The sequence below is a fragment of the Xenopus laevis genome, chromosome 5L (assembly GCF_017654675.1).
Source record: "Xenopus laevis strain J_2021 chromosome 5L, Xenopus_laevis_v10.1, whole genome shotgun sequence".
NCBI lineage: Eukaryota > Metazoa > Chordata > Amphibia > Anura > Pipidae > Xenopus > Xenopus laevis.
The window spans coordinates 22,188,290-22,208,309 of NC_054379.1; the positions used below are offsets into that span (position 1 = coordinate 22,188,290).

Genomic DNA, 20,020 nt, shown 5'->3' on the forward strand with positions numbered 1-20,020 from the left:
ACTTACTGAAAAGGAGGAGTTCATTATGCAGACACTTATCTGTGCACTGCTTTACTTTACTAGACATCTTGGAATAATTGTCCTTCTACATAAAGAATACAGGTATTGGACCTGTTATCCAGAATACTAGGGACATGGAGCTTTCCACATAATGGATCTTCCCGTAATTTGGAACGTCATACCTAAAGTCTACTAGAAATTCATTTAAACATTAAATACACCCAATAGGCTGGTTTTGCTTCCAATAAGGATTAATTATATCTTAGTTGGGATCAAGTACAAGCTACTGTTGACTCACTTATTAACACTTTTTGCTGACTCTAAAGCTGGCCATAGATGCAAAGATCCGATCTTACGAATCATCGTCGATGACTCGTACAATCGGACTTCCCCATCTCCCGTCTGCCACTAACCATTTAGATCAAATAAAGTACAAAACAACAAATCAGCCGATGTTCTGCCCCTGACAGCAGCCCAGGGGCGATCCGTGGGCTGCTGCCGCCCCCCTCTTCCGCTCGTCGCTTAAAAGTTTATAATCGGAGCGGGTCAAAAGGGGCTGCATCGCTCTTAAAGTTACAGGAGGCGGCTTTTTGCCGCCCCTTGTAACTGGTGCTCACCTTGCCTCATGGCAGGAACGGCCCTGGTCCGACCAAAGCTAGTGACAGTCTCCCTCTGAAAATCGTACGATCGGCAATACATGCAGAGATATTATCGGCAGCTGAAAGAAATCTTTTAGCCTGTCCGATCGACCAAACGACCGATCTCCGCCGGACAAAAAATTTCGGGACTCTCCACAAAATCGTACGAATCGAGGATCAGTTCTTTGCGTCTATGGCCAGCTTCAGGGAGCTAGCACATGGGCAGATTTGGGTAGATTAAGTCGCCTGGCGACTAATCGCCTCTTCTGTGGGGTGACCATCTCCCTGAACTGCCTCCCCCCTACTATTATGAGAAAACACCAGCGCCAATGCACTTGCAGCGCTTCGATTTCCGAAGTCGCCCGAAGTATCCTCGTGAGGCAACTTAGGAAATCGAATCGCCGCGAGTGCATTGGCGCTGTCGTTTTCTCATTATAGCAGGCGGAAGGCAGTTCGGGTAGATTGTCGCCCCGCAGAAGAGGCGATAAGTCGCCAGGCAACTAAATCTCCCCAAATCTGCCTGTGTGCTAGATCTCTTTAGCAATCGGATTTTAAATAGAACCTCGTACAACAACTTCCTACCCCCCAATTCTGTTGCTTCTTTCACGCTTGTATTTTGGGTTGTTTTTTTGCCTTGGGTTTCAGTTTGTTTTGGCTCATACCTTCAGCTCTGCCAATTAAACTGAAGTCCAGCATGCATTTTGGCAAAATGTCATTAATCCTAAAGGTACAAAAATAACAGTTAACTCTTCAGTTAACCCAGATCAGTGAGGCTAGAACGTAAAGCCTATATATATATATATATTAATAGAATAACAAGATCATTCCTAATTTAATACTCCAGAAAATAAAAATACCAAAACGTATCATTAAAATATGTTAAAGTTGCAGCTCACCTTTAAATGGTGGTTGATCTGTAGGTTAACTTTTAGTATGTTATAGAATGGCCAATTCTAAGCAACTTTTCAATTGGTCTTCATTATTTATGTATTTTTATAGTTTTTGAATTATTTGCCTTCTTCTTCTGACTCTTTCCAGCTTTCAAATGGGGGTCACTGACCCCATCTAAAAACACATGTTCTTTAAGGCTACAAATGTATTGTTATTGATACTTTTTATTACTGATCTTTCTATTCGGGTCCTCTCCTATTCATATTCCGGTCTCTTATTCAGTTCAGTGCATGGTTGGTAGGCTAATGTGGACCCTAGCAACCAGACTGCTGATATTGCAAACTGGAGAACTGCTGAATAAAAAGCTAAATAACTCAAAAACCATAAAAAATGTAAACCAATTGCAAATTGTCTCGAAATATCACTCTCTACATCATACTAAAAGTTAATCTAAAGGTGAACAACCCCTTTAAGATAAGTGTTAATAAGTTATGGAATGTACCAGCGTTGGACTGGAGGGTCCGGACTGAAGCCCACCAGGTCTTCTGCCACAGGAGCTCCCACGGGCCCCCCTCCGACACCCCCCTTGTAGCTGTTTTTTTGCAGCGTCCATGATCGGGGTCAGGGGGCAGTGCAGGGGTCTCAGGCACGAGCAGGTCTGGGTTGGCAGGACCTATGAGGGCACAGGAAAGTACTATAAGGAGCTGAATTGTGGGTAAAAAACATGGTGATTGCATTCAGAAGTTCACTTTGCAGTAAATTACCCCTTATTGCTCATTCTTTGTATTATTTATTGTTCTGTTCAGTTGCTCTCCTATTCATCTTCCAACCTCTCATCCAAACCACTGCCTGGTTGCTAGAGTAAACTGGACCTTAGCAACCAAATAGCTGCTGAAAGTAAAGATAAATAATTTGAAAACTACAACAAATAAAAAATGAAGACCAACTGCAAACTGGCTCAACTAACGCACCTGTACCATGTACCTGCTGGATCCCTTGCTGTCATGCATTTGGATGGGGATATTACACTGGTCCAGTTGGTTGTTGACCAATAAGAGTTTTAACCCTGACAGTCCATTAATAACGTATCATCCTCATTTCAAAACTGTCACCCAATAGGTACAATGTAACATAGAGTAACTTTGGTTGAAAAAACACATCCATCAGGTTCAACCTTTCGTTCTAAATGAAACCTGCCTAACTTGAAAGAACGATGAATGAATATTGCTGCCCCACTGCACCAATTCTGTATAATTATATATCTCCTTTATGCCTTTAATTCTCATGGGCCCCTAATGCAGGCATGATGGGAGGGTGGGGAAGTACCGTTGGCTTATAAAGCAGCGCCATGTTGGGTGGATATTCCTCAGTAAATCTACATGCCATGTCTCATTTCATACATTCCTGGATATTAATCAAGGTGAAAACTTAATCACTCATGACTAGAGGCAGTTCAGTCTCCGTCTACAATGGTCTGGAATCACAGGGAATGCCAAGTATGTTTAACCCCTTATCCTGATAACCTTCCCTTTCTCCTGTACTGAATCTCTGTTTATTATAATAAACTCCTCTGGTGTTTCAGATCCCAGACTTTATGGCCCAACACTTGTCTGGAGACTGATATATGACAACAGTGACCCTCAGTCCTTGTTTTCTCTAACATGGTGCCTTGCCCTCGCTGCCATAAATCAGACTTCAGTGGAATTCATAGACTGCGTCTTGGGAATTGGGGTTTGCTCACAAAGACCGATGATTTAAGCTCATCCAATTGACCGACATTATAACTTAATCCACACGTTAAATCTTCCCCCGTGCCAGGCATATGTACCGGCAGTGTATTGTAACACAAGATATGGATTGAGATATGAGGAGCCACAGAACATCATGGCCTGTTGTTGAACATGATCCATCCTGTAGTTTGTAAGTATCTGTGGCCCTAAAAAACCTCAATAACCAATGAGCCGGAGCTTGTGCCAATGTGTATAGTCTATGACAATGGTTCTATATGTTGCAGCCCATATCCTCAAACGCACACTACTACCCAGTTGTGCAACAATATCCAACAAACCAATGGTTTCGATCAGGAACTAGCTTCAACTTTACCTTTATTGGTCACCTGAAATGATTGAAGCCGTAAAGGGGCAAATTCACTTAGCACCGAAGCGCCGAACGCTAGCGTTACTTCGCTAGCGTTTGGCATTTTCGTTACTGCGCAAATTCACTAACGAACGCTGGCGTAGATTCGCTAGTGTTACTTTGCACCCTTACGCCTGGCGAATTTTCGCTACGGACATAACTACGCAAATTCACTAACGCGCGCAGTGTACTGAACGCTATCTTTTACGCTAGACTTCCTTCGCCACCTCAGACCAGGCAAAGCGCAATAGAGTAGATAGGGATTGCTTCAAAAAAAGTCAAAAATTTTTCTAAGTCCCAAAAAACGCTGGCATGTTTTCTACATTATGGGTGATAGGCTGAAAAAGATAGAAATTTTTTTTGGGGCTCCCCTCCTTCCCCCCTACATCTCCTGACTCATGGCAACTTACCTATACAGTGGGCACATGTGTAGGGCAAAATAAAATTTTTATTTGATGTTTTGAAGGTTTCCCAGACATTTCTAGTGATTCTACGTATTCCTCCATTGAAATTTGAATTTGGCGCCGTATGCAAATTAACCATCGCTAGCGTGACTTCGCTTCGCTTAGCGAATCAACGCTAGCGCAACCTTACGCTACCCCTGAGCGCAACTTCGGATTTTAGTGAATTTGCGAAGCGCTGGCGAAACTACGCCTGGCGAAGTGTGGCGAAGTTACGCCTGGCGCAACTACGTATCTTAGTGAATTTGCCCCCAAGCTTGAAACATATCACCTGAAGCAGCTGCTTATTACATGGACATGGATTGGGAAGAAGTTGAACTGCTGGTGAATTGGGAGCTAATGGGGTTCTTTGCTTTCCTTTGTCCATTGGCAACTTTCCTATAGGTCCCAGTTAATACACTTTGGGGCATATTTACTGAAGAGTGAAAGTGACAATTTGGAGTAGGTCTATGAAGATTTTCACTTATCCAGGTAATGATATAAAGGGGTATATTTATCAAAAAGTGAAGTTAGAGATCACCACAGTCCTCTAGAATGAAACTCTCCATTCATTTCTATGGGATTTTGGGATGAGCTTTACTTTCACTCATTGATAAATGTTCTTTAAAAAAATCCCATAGAAATGAATGAAATTCAGCTCAGATTCAAAAGCAACAGTTATGACCCATGGGGTCATTGATCCGACCACCCATTTTCTCCTCGTTCTTTACGTTTTAGTAACCATGAGAATTTGCGAATTGAGGCGACTTTAGTGAAGTTAGATGAAGAGAAAATTCACACTTAAGTAAATGTGCCTCTTTATGTCTGCCCTACTTTCCCTTTAAAGGGATTGTTCACCTTTGAATTAACATTAATTATTATGTAGAGAGTGATATTCTGAAACAATTTGCAATTAGTTTTCATTTTTTATTATTATTTGTGCTTCTTTTGGTTATTTAAATGTTTATTCAGCAGCTCTCCAGATTGCAGTTTCAGCAATCTGGTTGCTATGGTCTAAATTGCCCTAGCAACCATGCATTGATTTGAATTAGACACTGGAATTTGAATAGGTGAGGGTCTGCATAAAAAGATGAGTAATACAAAGGAGCAATAACATTTGAATCCTTGCAGAGCATTTGTTTTTTTACCTGGGGTCAGTGACCCCCATTTGAAAGCTGGAAAGAGTCGGAAGAAGACGGCAAATAATTAAAAATGGTAAAAAAGACATAATGGAGTGTTGTTTGTGAGGATTGTTTAAAAGTTTATACGTAGAGAGGCTCAGATCCTCTCTCAGGCTCACGCTCTATAGAGAAATCTCAGCATGGAAAATAAAAATGCTTTATACACTCCCTGGCGCCTACTGCTGCCTTCAGTAATGGGGAAACAACATCAGGAAGATGAAAGAAAGTTTTATCTAAAGATTCAAAAATGTGTAATGAAATTGCCTGAAGTGTTATTACTATTGTATGGAATTGTGGGAAGAGTAACTCTTTATAGGAGAGATGTTAGAGACATTCTGTAATCCCATAATAACCTTATTTAACTCTCTATTTGCTTTTTTGCTGACAGTTAATTATGTGCAGTGTTTTTTTTTTTATAGTATAAGGTTTTCAGATAAGATCTGTGCAGCCACTGGGACAGAATGCTCTGTTATACAGATAGCTAGAATCTCAGCCATAAAGCAGGGCAGGACTGCTGCTTACAATGGGGATCAGATAGAATCTGTGCAGCCACCGGGGAAGAATGTTCTGTTATACAGAGAGCTAGAATCTCAGCCATAAAGCAGGGCAGGACTGCTGCTTACAATGGGGATCAGATAGAATCTGTGCAGCCACCGGGGAAGAATGTTCTGTTATACAGAGAGCTAGAATCTCAGCCATAAAGCAGGACAGGACTGTTGCTTACAATGGGGATCAGATAGAATCTGTGCAGCCACTGGGACAGATTGTTCTGTTATACAGATAGCTAGAATCTCAGTCATAAAGCAGGACAGGACTGCTGCTTACAATGGGGATCAGGTAGGTAAGTGCTATGTCTGTTGTACCCTTCTGTACAGCACTGTGGAATATGTTTGCACTTTATGAATACATGTAAATAGTAATGATTCTGATCTTCCTCATTCCCCTTCTATCTGCTAAGACTTTTTCTCTACTCCTCTTACCTCTTTGGTGCCTCAGTATAAAAGTCGCTGCCAAAGCTAACAGATCTATGGGGAGATTTAATGACAGCGAGCGGCAGGCTGAGCAAGTTCTTATATTTCCCCAGTGTACATTTCAGCCAAGACAAGCTGGGCTTTAGCCGACTCCTTAACAAGAATGTTATCTCCAAAGCAGAGAATACTTTTTGCTGGAAAACCTAATTGTCTGTTAATGGCTATTTATAGCAGAAATGTGCTTCACCTTGTAAATAACTATATTGTCCAGTCAGCCCAATGCTCTTCTCTTAATAATTCTTCTGTTTTATCCATATTCAGCTGATTTATTCCCCTGAACTCAATGAAACGTGTAGATCCCAAGTACAGTACTCTGGGCCAAAAATAATGCTTGTAATGTCTAGATAAAGCTGCTCAGCAAAAGTCTATTAGCAGGGCCAACAGAACGTGGTGTAGTGAATTCCTTGTCACCCCCTTCCCCTTGGAGGTGCAACCTTTGCTCAATAGAACAGTCACCCTACTATAGTTCCAGGGGTACCCAGGGCCCAAATAAGCACTCACCCCAAATCTCCACCTAACTGGCCTTCAGTCTGGGCCCCCTTAGCTCATAACAAGGTTACAGATATATAGAAACATTGGGGTAACAGTCACCCTGCTATAGTTCCAGGGGTACCCAGGGCACAAATAAGCACTCACCCCAAATCTCACCCTAACTGGCCTTCAGACTGGGCCCCCTTAGCTCATAACAAGGTTACAGATATATAGAAACATTGGGGTAACAGCCACCCTGCTATAGTTCCAGGGGTACCCAGGGCACAAATAAGCACTCACCCCAAATCTCACCCTAACTGACCTTCAGGCTGGGACCCCATTAGCTCACAACAAGGTTACAGATATATAGAAACATTAGGATCACACTGCTTTATAAGGGCAAATATAAGCACTCAGTCCAAACCCTGCTATAGTTCAAGGGCAGCAAATTAGGGATGCACCATATCCACTATTTTGGATTCGGCCTACCCCAAAATCCTTCGCAAAAGATTCGGCCTAAAACCGAACCTAATACTAATTTGCATATGTAAATTAGGGGTGGGAAGGGGAAACCATTTTTACTTCCTTGTTTTGTCTCACAATTTCCCTCCCCGCCCTGCAAATTAGGATTCGATTTCTGTTTGGCCGGGCAGAAAGATTCGTCTGAAACCTGGATTCGGTGCATCCCTACAGCAAATAAGTGCCTATCTCCATGTTCACCCTACCTGACCTTCTAGGTGGTGTTTCAGGTGTATCAATGAGAGCATACAGGCATTCTTCTCCACCCCCCCCCCCCCACTTACCTTTCAGACTTACCCCTACCACCGCTCCAGTACCCCTCAGTGGGACCAACCCCACAGCTTGGCAACAACTGGCCTAGTGTTTAAAGCGACTCGCCTAAAATAGAGCTCAGGCTTCAGACCTTTTAGAAATCACCTAGTGCCCTGAGATTCTTGGGTGCAACTATCATGGCAGCCTCGTTCTATGAAGATGTTTTAAAAAAGGGGACAAAAAGCAAATTAGGCAAGGGAAAGGGGGTAGTTATGGGAAAGCAGTTGGTATTTTGTCCCCATGTCTTTATTCTACGGATCATGCAAGTGATTAGTATTGACTGGTTCTGTATGTCATTTTTTACCAGTCTGTGGCCTCACAGCTGTAGTTTAACTACAACCCACAGAAGCCCAAAGGGCTGTGTAACACTAAGAAACCATCAGGCATGAAATGGGGAATATATACACTGTGTGTTATCGTCCCAAGGTACCAAAGAGCTCACTGAGATTTTATTTGTTCCAGATCACCTGAAAGGGGATGTAGAACAACGAAGGATCCAAAGGGCAGCATTGGGTAAGTGGCACAGAGATGGGTCCCAGATCATTATAGCAATAATGACTTGTATTTATAAAACGGCACGGCCTGAAGCATTGGAGAAATCACCTCAGTCATTGCATATGCACCCTCCACTTCCTCTACTCAAGCTCCACCCATGTCTTTATTCAAGCTCCACTTCCTGTATTCAAGCACTACATGCCAACTGCTGCTATTATGGCAGCACCACCCACTGCCCCTAGTCAATGAACACAATGCTGGGAGGACACGCCTGGAGTGTATAACTCATGGAATGGATGGGACTAGAATACTAATGAAAGCTTATAGGAGGAGGGGCTGAGAGTGTGTAACTCAAGGAATGGGTGGGACTAGAATACTAATGGAAGCTTACAGGAGGAGGGGCTGGGGGTGTGTAACTCAAGGAAAGGTTGGGACTAGAATACTAATGGAAGCTTACAGGAGTAGGGGCTGGGGGTGTGTAACTCAGGGAATGGGTGGGACTAGAATACTAATAGAAGCTTACAGGAGTAGGGGCTGGGAGGGTATAACGCATGGAATGGGTGGGACTAGAGTACTAATGGATGAGACTAGAATTCTAATAGCAGTTTACAGGAGTAGGGGCTGGGAGGGTATAACTCATGGAATGGGTGGGACTAGAATACTAATGGGTGGGACTAGAATACTGATGGCAGCTTACAGAGAGAGGCGCAAAGAGTCTGTAACACCTGAATTCGGCAAGACTAGAACGTACAGATTGGGAAAAACTAATGGGTGGGACTAGAGTACTAATGGGTGAAACGAATTCTAATAGCAGCTTACAGGAGTAGGGGCTGGGAGGGTATAACTCATGGAATGGGTGGGACTAGAGTACTAATGGGTGGGACTAGAATACTGATGGCAGCTTACAGAGAGAGGCGCAAAGACTCTGTAACACTTGAATTTGGCAGGACTAGAACGTACAGATTGGGCATATGATATTAATGTAGGAGGCTCAGAAACTAATAAACTGATTCTGATTTTACAAGCGTGATCCTGGGTGAGAGTCTTCTCTAAACCCCTTTTCACACTAGCGAGTCCTATTTGTTTTATTTTGTGCTGTGTGTCCGGTCACGTACAACAGGGTTATGTTAATGGTAAATGACAGTAGGAAGATGTTTGATTTATGCACAGTTCCTAATAATATTTAGTAATACACCCTATTTCATCCAATCAGAAGGGGAATACGCAGACATATACATTGTCAGAGTTTATTTGAGCTTGTTTGGAAGAACCGGGCTATAAATAGGAATCAGTGTCACCCCTTGCTGCCCCCTCTCTCCCAAATAACACCCACACGCTGGCCCCAGAGCAGGACAAACAGCTGTTGCCTATTTGAAGGTTAATTTCAAATTGTTTGATTTAATGCTGGTTCCCTAAAAAGGAAACTAAATTATATCTTTTAAAATCCTGTTTGCGCTGAAAATGAGCGGCTCCTCCTGCTGGACTGTGCCAGTTTGTGTAACGTTGAACCGAGCCTGCAAGTGCCTAAAAATAAGCCCCAAAAAGGAAGAACAAAAATAGCGGGTCTTTAAAAAGAATTCCTGCTGTTTTTAATAACAAAACACTGGATTGTATGCAGAGAGGGATGCAAACAAGTTAAAAGGATTCTGTCGTGATTTTTTTAATGTCGTTTTTATTTCTAAATTACACTTTTTACACTGCAAATAATTCACTCTACAATATAAAATGTCATTTCTGAACCAGCAAGTGTATTTTTTTTGGTTGTAATATTGGTGTGTAGGCAGCCATCTCCGGTCATTTTGCCTGGTCATGTGCTTTCAGAAAGAGCCAGCACTTTAGGATGGAACTGCTTTCTGGCAGGCTGTTGTTTCTCCTACTCAATGTAACTGAAGGAGTCGCAGTGGGACCTGGATTTTACTGTTGAGTGCTGTTCTTAGATCTACCAGGGAGCTGTTATCTGGTTACCTTCCCATTGTTCGGCTGCTGGGGGGGAGTTGAGGTAGGGGGTTCAAATACAAGCCCCACATAGTGGCACATGCTACATTGTGACATCTACATAAGGGCAAGAAGACAAGCACAGGACTGGCCATGATGGGTAAATAATAAATACTTCCAGTGTCGGACTTTGGGCTCACTGGTACCCAAACTTTTGACCGACCACAACAGATCCCCTGCATGACCATTTTGAGTTAAAACCATTGGTGCAGAGAATATAGACATCCAGACTTTATAACCTGTTAAATCATATAATTACTTTATATTGAAAAGTTGTTAGAATTACGTTTCCTTGCAAAAATGTAATGAGAGTGTTTAGCTGAAGTTCCCCTTTAAATATCTTTGTTCACTGGTGGGCTGGCAGCTAACCAGATCCCCATATCTGCTTAAGTTTTATGTTTATCTTATAATTTTGTACCAAAGAAGCTGCAAATCTGAGCCACTTGTACTAACGATGACTATGGGTAATGTTATGGATACAGTGACCCCTAGTGGCTGTTTAGGCACCTTCAACTTCACTCCAAAAATCAGAATACTGACCTGCAGGTTGGGACCAGAAAAACGGTTCCCCCGGCTGTTTACGTTGAGTCTCCACAATCCCCTTTAGTACTGTATTATAGGCAATGGTTATTCAATGGTAAATCGTTGATTGTACACCTGTCTGTGGATCCCCAGAGAAAAAGGTGAAGATCTATCACTGAACCCCAAATAAGTACAGATATACCTCTGAATGTAAATACGTACAGTATATGCCTTGTCCACTAGAATTGACACCTTGGTATAGTATTTTCCATACGGAATGGGCCCCATTCTCCATTGCTGAACTAGAGCTGTAACTGTCGATGGGATACTGAGTGTTAAAGTCCAACAACCCCTTATCTAATCCATGTTACAGCTGGGGATTAACTGAATAAAGTGGCGCTGAGAGGCGGAAGGGCTCATTATCACTCTGCTTTTGACAGACTTGTTCTCTCACACGTCCAGTTCCCTGGCAGTGACCGGCTGATGGAACTGTACTTGTTGGCAGGAGTCGGATCAGATAGAGAACAGCACATAAGGACACCGTTTGCTTCGTCTCCCACTCCTTGCTCGCTTTATTCTAACCCATTACTCATTCTCTTGCAACTCCACAGTCAATTTGGCTATTTGAACTGGGGAGAGACGACGTAATCTTATAATCTGGCCCATTCTCTTGGTACGTTCCTTTCTCTAGCAGGAAAGCCACCCTAAAGCTGTGCATACATATACGCATGAGCCAAAGAACTGGGCTGATTCAGCCACCCATGGGGTGGGACTCATTGTGCCCATCAAAGATTCAACCTTCAGTCCAGCAATCTGATTATAAATACATTATATAATGCACAGGCCCATGCCTAATGAAATACGATTCACAGGGCCATCTCTAATATAATAAAATGCACTGGCTCCTTCATAATTTAATATTATGCAAAGCTCCAGGCCGGGAGGCCCCTCCCTAATATATAATGCAGAGGACCCTCTGTAAATAATATAATGCATAGGCCCTCAATAATATAATGCACATGCCCCTCCCTAATATAAATATAATGCACAGGTCCCTCCCTAATATAAATATAATGCACAGGCCTCTCCCTAATATAAATACAATGCATAGACCCCTCCCCGATATATAATGCACAGGCCCCTCCCTAATATACATATAATGCATAGGCCCCTCCCTAATATAAATATAATGCACAGGTCCCTGCCTGATATAAATATAATGCATAGGTCCCTTGCCTAATATAAATATAATGCACAGGACCCTCCCTAATATAAATATAATGCACAGGGCCCTGCCTAATATAAATATAATGCACAGGCCCCTCCCTAATATAAATATAATGCACAGGCCCCTCCCTAATATATAATGCACATGCTCCTCCCTAATATAAATATTCACAGATCCCTCCCTAAAATAAATATATTGCATAGATCCCTGAATAATATATCATTTGCATTCTTCTTCCTAATATAATGCTTAGTCCCCTCCCTAATATGAAATAATGCACAGACATATAATCCTAATGCTAGGCTGATGGGGACAAGGCTCCTGGGGTACTGTACTTTCATAGGGTTATGTTAGTAGGTAAGTGGGACATGCTGATTGACAGCCTATGAGTTTTACAATCCCAGGAAATTACTTTTAATCCCTGTAATTTTCAGACAATGTCTTCCTCCAAATTCCCCACAGGCGTCTCCAGCTCCTCTGATGAGCAGAACCAGTACGACCCGGTTGAGGAAGAACTACGAGATCAGATGGAGGAAGAGAAGAAACGGTAGGGACTATTGTGAGCCCTGTGCGCTCTTTGCAAGGGATTCTGGGGATTTGTTCATCTGCATGTGTGGCCTGATTGGTCAGATATTTGTACAGGCCATTGGAACAGTCCAAAAATTGGCCCATGACTGGTCAGGTAAGTGTTCCATTCCTGAAGTAGATCTTTAGGGCTGAACTCCGCTGCGCGATTTCTTCAAATCTGATGCGCTGAGAGGAAACACAGACGACCAGTCAGAGACGCAGAATATAATGTAAGTTAATGAAACATCGCAGCTACAAACAACATGCATCCAACTGTCGGATGGGAACGATGCATGCTGCGTCTTCATCCAACAATCGGATGCAGACTGGTCGTCTGACTGATTCCTCACGGATCTGAAGAAATCGAGCCGTGGAGTTCAGCCCTGTGATTCAGGGGAGAAATATTAAAGAACAGCTGAGAACAATCTACCTGTTATGGCTATGGGCTCTTACACGTGGGCGTTTTTTCCTGCGCTGCGCTTTCTTCCGTTCAGCTGCAGGGGAGTGCAGGAGTAAACGCACTCAATTATTGTGAAGGGGGCTGTACTCACACAGACGCATGCATGCGACGAATGCAGGTGAGATGCAACTTGCTGCGTCTCAACCTGCATTTGGTGCATACATGCGTCTGTGTGAGTACAGCCCCCTTCACAATAATTGAGTGCGTTTACGCCTGCGCTCCCCTGCAGATGAATGGAAGAAAATGCAATGTAGGGGAGCGCAGTAGTATTTAAAGGGGAACTGTTCCTAGTGAAAGAAAATATTCATTCATTCTAATTGTAGTTATTTTATTGCCTCTTATTCTCACCGCAGATACAAAACGCTCTTCAGCCGCCTCAAGAACCTGAAGACAGAGATCGAGCACCTGCAGCTGCTTCTGGAAAAGGCAAAAGTGAAGCTGCAGAAAGACTTCGAGGGGTGGTGGGCTGAAGAGGAGGCACATCTGCAGGTAAGTCCCTGAGCACATTCTTCAGTTCAACATGGCAGCTTCCCTCCCCCAGAAATATAGAGAAACTGAACTGAATGGGACCAAACATCTGTTCTGCCCTTATTGGAAACAGTGAAACACATTTCTAATGGCTTCCTATTTCCCTGCATTGACTGTACATCTACTGACTGCTTTAGACTGTCACCCCCTATTGGTAGAAGAGTGTAAGCACAACGTGAATGATTGTCCTCTCTTCTTTACAGGCTAAACAGGAGGTGCACAAGGCAAGAATGACCACATCTGCCCCACCTTCCCCACAGGTGCACGACCAGAGCAGGTACAACATATATAAAAACAGCATGTGTCTCTTGATAGGATGCTGGGAGTTGTAGTTCAGTTAAGTATAGATCTCTTTGAGAGCAGTGCCTGGAAGAGAGACCGAAATTTACTGGGTGCCCCATGGGGAGAGGCAGAACCTGCAGACTGTTAGGGCTACCTACCCTGAAATAAAATAGAGAAATATAATCCCCCCATCATAAAACTGCCACCTGTTGGGTCTGAGCCGCTGCGTGGGAAGTTTATGACCTCACGTTTCCTTCCATATTCTGTTTTCTGTGCTGTTCCCATGGGTGGCAAAGAGTGGCCTGTCTCTCCTGCCCACTGATTTCTGCTGAATTGTGCTTAGTACAGGGAATATCTATGCTGCCATAGTTTTATGGTATTTCTCTGTATAGGTTATGAGCAAACTTAGGGGACTGTTCCTGCTGAATTGTGCTTAGTACAGGGGAATACCTATGCTGCCATAGTTTTATGGTATTTCTCTGTACAGACTATGGTCAAACTTTGGGGGCTGTTCCTGCTGAATTGTGCTCAGTACATGGGAATACCTATGCTGCCATAGTTTTATGGTATTTCTCTGTATAGGTTATGAGCAAACTTAGGGGACTGTTCCTGCTGAATTGTGCTTAGTACAGGGGAATACCTATGCTGCCATAGTTTTATGGTATTTCTCTGTACAGACTATGGTCAAACTTTGGGGGCTGTTCCTGCTGAATTGTGCTCAGTACATGGGAATACCTATGCTGCCATAGTTTTATGGTATTTCTCTGTATAGGTTATGAGCAAACTTAGGGGACTGTTCCTGCTGAATTGTGCTTAGTACAGGGAATACCTATGCTGCCATAGTTTTATGGTATTTCTCTCTACAGACTATGGTCAAATTTAGGGGGCTGTTCCTGCTGAATTGTGCTAAGTACATGGGAATATCTATGCTGCCATAGTTTTATGGTATCTCTCTGTACAGACTATGAGCAAACTTAGGAGGCTGTTCCTGCTGAATTGTGCTTAGTACAGGGAATACCTATGCTGCCATAGTTTTATGGGATCTCTCTGTACAGACTATGTGCAGTCTGATTCCTGATGAATTGTGCTCATTTGGTCACTAGAACGTCTCTTTCTTGAAAGTGAATTATAACACAGCAGGAGGGCTGTGAACAGGAAGGTTGGGCCCGGGTGAGACAATGGGAGGAGACAAGTTGGTAAAATGCCAGACACCCCTCATGTTTTTCTTGCCATGGATACAGCTTTGCATTCAGGTTATTTTGGTCTGGTTTTGGGATATTTAGGAATAGTAAATACCGGTTGCTATGGAGATATTAAATGTGCAATGAAATCCTGAGTTCACTCATAAGAAACACAGACATCAGGTAATTCAGAAAACAGTGGGTACAACCTGCAGGGAGTAATTCTGTAACTTCAGGTGACTCATTGCATTAAGAAACCTGCATTTTCCTTCAATAACCCATAGCAACCAGATAGTGCCTTTAAAGGTAATTTCCAAGCAGAAACTCTAAATCTATAATTTTCAAATGCACCTTAAATAAACATTATAACGATAAATACCACTGAAAGCTTTGTTTGACCCTTTCTTTTCTGTGGTTCTGAAACAATGTAGTAGAAGTCATTTCTCCTCCAGCTGGCTTCTGCTACATTGTGTCAGGGCTCAGAATTGGCAAACCCGACTTTCCTTGCTGAGGGGAAGAAAAGGGAGGGATCCTGGGTCTTAGAGATACAAAGTTTATACTTTATTGTGTCATAACATTTTCCACCACCAGGGGCATTGTTTCATTCGAGTCTGTGGATGATCCAACTTGAGCAGAACAATTATGGCAGCCTGATATGCGTAAACACAAATATGCAGGGTTAGTTTTCCTTTAAGCTTTGCAGTTTATACAGAGAGTGTGGAAGAGGTTTCCAGCTGCTCCGTGTATCATGGCATGTACATGTGTGTATAATCCAGGCACGATCATGTTTAGGAGATTGTGTTTCATGGGGATATGCTGCTGCCATCTAGTGGTGAGCAAGAGAAGAGACCCCTGAGCAAAGAGAAACAGTAAAAAAGGGAAATTTAGATTTAATCACCAGAAAGTAGGGATGCACCGAATCCAGGATTTGGCCAGGGTTCTGACTTTTTAATTTGGATTCGGCCGAATCCTTGTACCTGGCCAAACTGAATCCTAATTTGCATATGTAAATTAGAGACAGGTAGGGAAATCACATGACTTTTCGTCACAAAAGACATTTTTTTTCCACTTTTTCCTTTCCTACCCCTAATTTGCAAATGCAAATTCTGATTCAGTTCAGTATTCGGCTGAATCTTTCACCAAGGATTCGGGGATCCGGCCGAATCCCAAATAGTGGATTCGGTGCATCCCTACCAGAAAGATACATTTAGTAGATTAAGGGTAAGGACACACTGTCAGATTCGGGGAGATTAGTAGGCCCGGCGGCAAATCTCCTCTTCTCGAGGCGACAATCTCCCCGAACTGCCTCCCCGCCAGCTATAATGAAAAATCGCCAGCGGGATGGCACTCGCGGCGCTTTGTTTTCCGAAGTTGCCTCACAAGGAAACTTTGGGCGACTTCGGAAAATAAAGCCCCGCCATCCCGCTGGCGATTTTTCATTATAGTCGGCAGTTCGGGGAGATCGTCACCCCGAAGAAGAGGCAATTTGTCGCCAGGGCAACTAATCTCCCGAATCTGCCCGTGTGCCTTTACCCTAAAGGTTATTGACCCAGGGTTAAATCAGATTATTGGCCCATGCATGTGGCTGCCATGTGGGTTTTAGGAGGGAACTATGGGGCAAATTTACTGATGAACAAAATTCACCATAATGACAATTCGCCAATCAACTAAAAGGCGAATATTGCAGTTCACGAAAAAGCCTAGCACGAACAATTGTTAAACCGCAAGTGTATCAAAGTGTGAAAGTTTCGGTTCGTTACTCTTTTCTCCAGGTTCTGGTGAATTGATAAGATGAAGCTACATCCTCAGCAGTGTTATGTCAGTGACATCATATCCCGTATTCCAAAAAGTCATAAATAAAGACGCTGGCGTTTTTTATACTTTAATGTGGGATTATGTTTACAAATTGAAATTGTTAAATAAATGTTATTTACACTTTTTTAACTATTCGAAGCTCATACCACATTTGTTTTAGGGTAAGCTCATGTCTAGGACAATAGAGGATCTCCTTTGTCTTAATTTTGCTTCCTTGGGCATTTATAATATTAAAGGGTTGGTTCACCTTCAGGTTAACTTTTAGTATGTCATAGAATGAGCAATTCTAAGCAACTTATTAGTCTTCATTATTTATTTTTTACAGTTTATGAATTATTTGCCTTCTTCTCCTGACTTTTCTATTCATATTCTCATTCAAATCAGTGCACGGTTGCTAGGGTCATTTGGACCCTAGCAACCAGATTGCTGACACTGCAAACCCGAAGAGCTGCTGAATAAAAAGCAAAATAACTCAAAAACCACAAATAATAAAACATGAAAACCAATTGCAAATTGTCTCAGAATATCACCCTCTACATCCTACTAAAAGTTAACTCAAAAGGTGAACAACCCCTTAAAGTGGCCTCTTCCAGCAATATATGAACTGTATGTACCCGCCATGTTTAAATTGACGTAAGCGTAAGTTAATAAAGTTTTGCTAGGAAGAAAGTAACGGTAGAAAAAATTTGCTAAGATGACTATTTTGAGCTGGTGAAAGAACGCCAACATTTATTTGCCGAGATGAAGTTTTGCATTTTTGATAAATACGAGCATTCGCCTCGAAATAACGTCTGAGGTATGGTGGATCCTTCCACAGCACGTAAGTAAATATGCCCCTACATGTTTCCACTTGTGGGTTATATAAATATGGTTCTCTGTGAGACTGATGGATGTGCGTTGGTTCAACCTCAGCAGCAATGTTTCCGTGTTATTAGCGGGATGTCACTGAGCGCTGATGTTATTTCAGGGCTCCTCCGATGTCAGACACTCCAATTCCGTTGACTGGGGACAGCCAGACAGACGCAGATATCATGGCCTTTGTCAGGGCACGGCAGAACCTTTTGCAAAGAAAAGGTGAGTGACTGTGCAAAGGTGCCAGGCTCAGGGCAGTCGATGGTGCCTTTAAAGGTGAAGGAAAGGCTAAAATTAGAAAGGTCTATATAAATACACCAGTAAACCCTCAAAGTAATGCTGCTCTGAGTCCTCTGTCAAAAGAAACAGCATTTCTTTCCTTCTATTTTGTATACATGGACGTCTGTATCAGACTTCCTGTTTTCAGCATTTACCTCCAGGGCTAGGGCTTGAGCATGCTCAGTTTGCTCCTCTCTACCTCTCCCCTCCTCCCCTCCCTGCTGTAATCTGAGCTCAGAGCTATGAGTGAGCAGGGAGAAACTCAGGCAGGAAGTGATGTCACACCAAGCTAATATGGCAGCTGCTATCCTAAACAACCAGACCTTCTAGAGCTGTTTACTCAGGTATGGAAAAGCATTCTGCAGAATAAATATAGTGTTATAGCTTGCACTATTGTGGCTAATCTATTGGCAATAGATCTCTTTCTGTTATATCCGTGACCTAGCCAAAGGAGCAGTTGCGTGACAATCGTTCCCCATAGTTTTTCTTATACAATGGCCTTGTGTCATGTAGAGGGGCACGCTCAGCCCTGGGCAATATCAGAGATCTGTCCCAGCTCTACCAGGATTAATTATGATGAGGAAATGAGAAATATAATGAGTAAATATGGGGGGACAGGCTGCAGTTGAGGAGCGAATACTGGACTTACAATGAGAGATAAATTCTGTGAAATATCAGCATATGTTCTGCGAGCAGGTCTCCCCCAATCAAACAGCGCCGTGACGTATCAGTCTAAAAATAAGCCAGTCTGATAGCTGCTGGCGAGCGCTTTTCCAGCCCATTAAACTTGCTTGTTCTGCTGTTCCCTGAGTCAGCGCAGGTCTCCACTTGCACCTGTTTGTTCTCTTGTTTTGGGCCGGTTCCCACAGAAACATAACAGGATTGTCAAGCACAGAGCCTCATATGTTGCATCCAAAATGGCTTGTGCTTATAACATGGTAAACAGCGTGACATCATCAACGTCCTATGAGATGTCACATGCGTCTACCAATGGGGGCTCAGTGCCAATAAGTTACATTGAGAACAATGGGGACGTGATTAACTGGCGGCGTCTGCTTCTCACTGTATCTTTTCCATTTGACAGTTGCTCTTCTCTCTCACAGGATCGGGGAAGCCATGATGCAGGCTGTGCTGGAACTGCAGTTGGCGAGTAACAATGTCTAGTTTACGGTGTGACACGGTAATGGGACCCACAGAGCTCCAGCCAATCAACCCGAGTCATAACACCACCATGTGCTCATTATGGGGAAACACTCAGAGCTACAGAAAGTGAGCACAGACACTATCCCCCATATGTAATAAAATGCACTAAGTTTGCCCAGGAGCAGTAACCCACAGCAACCAATAAGATGTTTGCTTTTAAACAGGTGACCAGTAAAGGCCACCTGCTGATTGGTTGCTATGTGTTACTGCTCCTGGACAAATTTAGTGTCTTTTATTGCATAACCCACTATGTGCCTTATTCTCTGGGGTCCTGGTGCCTAAAAACTCAAGCAGAACCAGAGATTGCTCCAGTGAGCTGCTTTCCTATTCATTGACACTGTGTATATAATGATTCAGCTGCACATGTTATACTTGCTATCTCATTGCACACACACTCACTGTATATATATATAATGTGCATCAACCGACTCTAATATTATTATGATCCATGCACTGTTTATACTGTTTGCAAGTCGTGTAAATAATATAAGTATCTGACATTTGTGATGTCACAATGTACAATTATACAGTTGTAACATCACTCATGTATTTATCAAGGTTTTATATTCCCACCAGAGGATATTTCTAACAGGTATAATGAAATGATGTTACAGGCTAAAGTTCCAAAAAGCGGATTTTTTTTTTATTGTAAATAAAAAACTGAGAATTCTGAGTATCACTCATGTATTATAAGGAATAATGTGCTGCCTACTGTCAATAATAAGGATATTAGTCACTGAGGAGTTCTGTGACCATATAAAGACACAAGGCTGCAGGCTGAGTTATACAGGGAACTTTGAGTATCACTCGTGTATTATAAGGGATATGGTAATGTACCCCCTACTATAAATTATAAGGATATTAGAAGTCACTTAGGGGTGCTGTGACCATATAAAGGCACAAGGCTGCAGGCTGAGTTATACAGGGAACTCTGAGTATCACTCGTGTATTATAAGAGATAATGTACCCCCTACTGTCTATAATAAGGATATTT

At 42.7% G+C, this 20,020-nt stretch overlaps 1 protein-coding gene across 2 annotated transcripts in view; it reads left to right on the forward strand.

The window, feature by feature from the left end:
- Positions 1-19,699, forward strand: part of LOC108716514 (kinesin-like protein KIF6) — a 142,251-nt gene extending 122,552 nt beyond the window's left edge. For both annotated transcript variants that reach the window (XM_018262701.2, XM_018262702.2), the window contains exons 16-21: positions 8,082-8,132; positions 12,322-12,406; positions 13,240-13,375; positions 13,618-13,691; positions 17,660-17,766; positions 18,927-19,699. In XM_018262701.2, the coding sequence (XP_018118190.1) occupies positions 8,082-8,132; positions 12,322-12,406; positions 13,240-13,375; positions 13,618-13,691; positions 17,660-17,766; positions 18,927-18,943 (470 nt within the window). In that variant the 3' untranslated portion in view covers positions 18,944-19,699. The remainder of the gene's footprint in view (positions 1-8,081; positions 8,133-12,321; positions 12,407-13,239; positions 13,376-13,617; positions 13,692-17,659; positions 17,767-18,926) is intronic.
- The last annotated feature ends 321 nt before the right edge of the window (positions 19,700-20,020 follow it).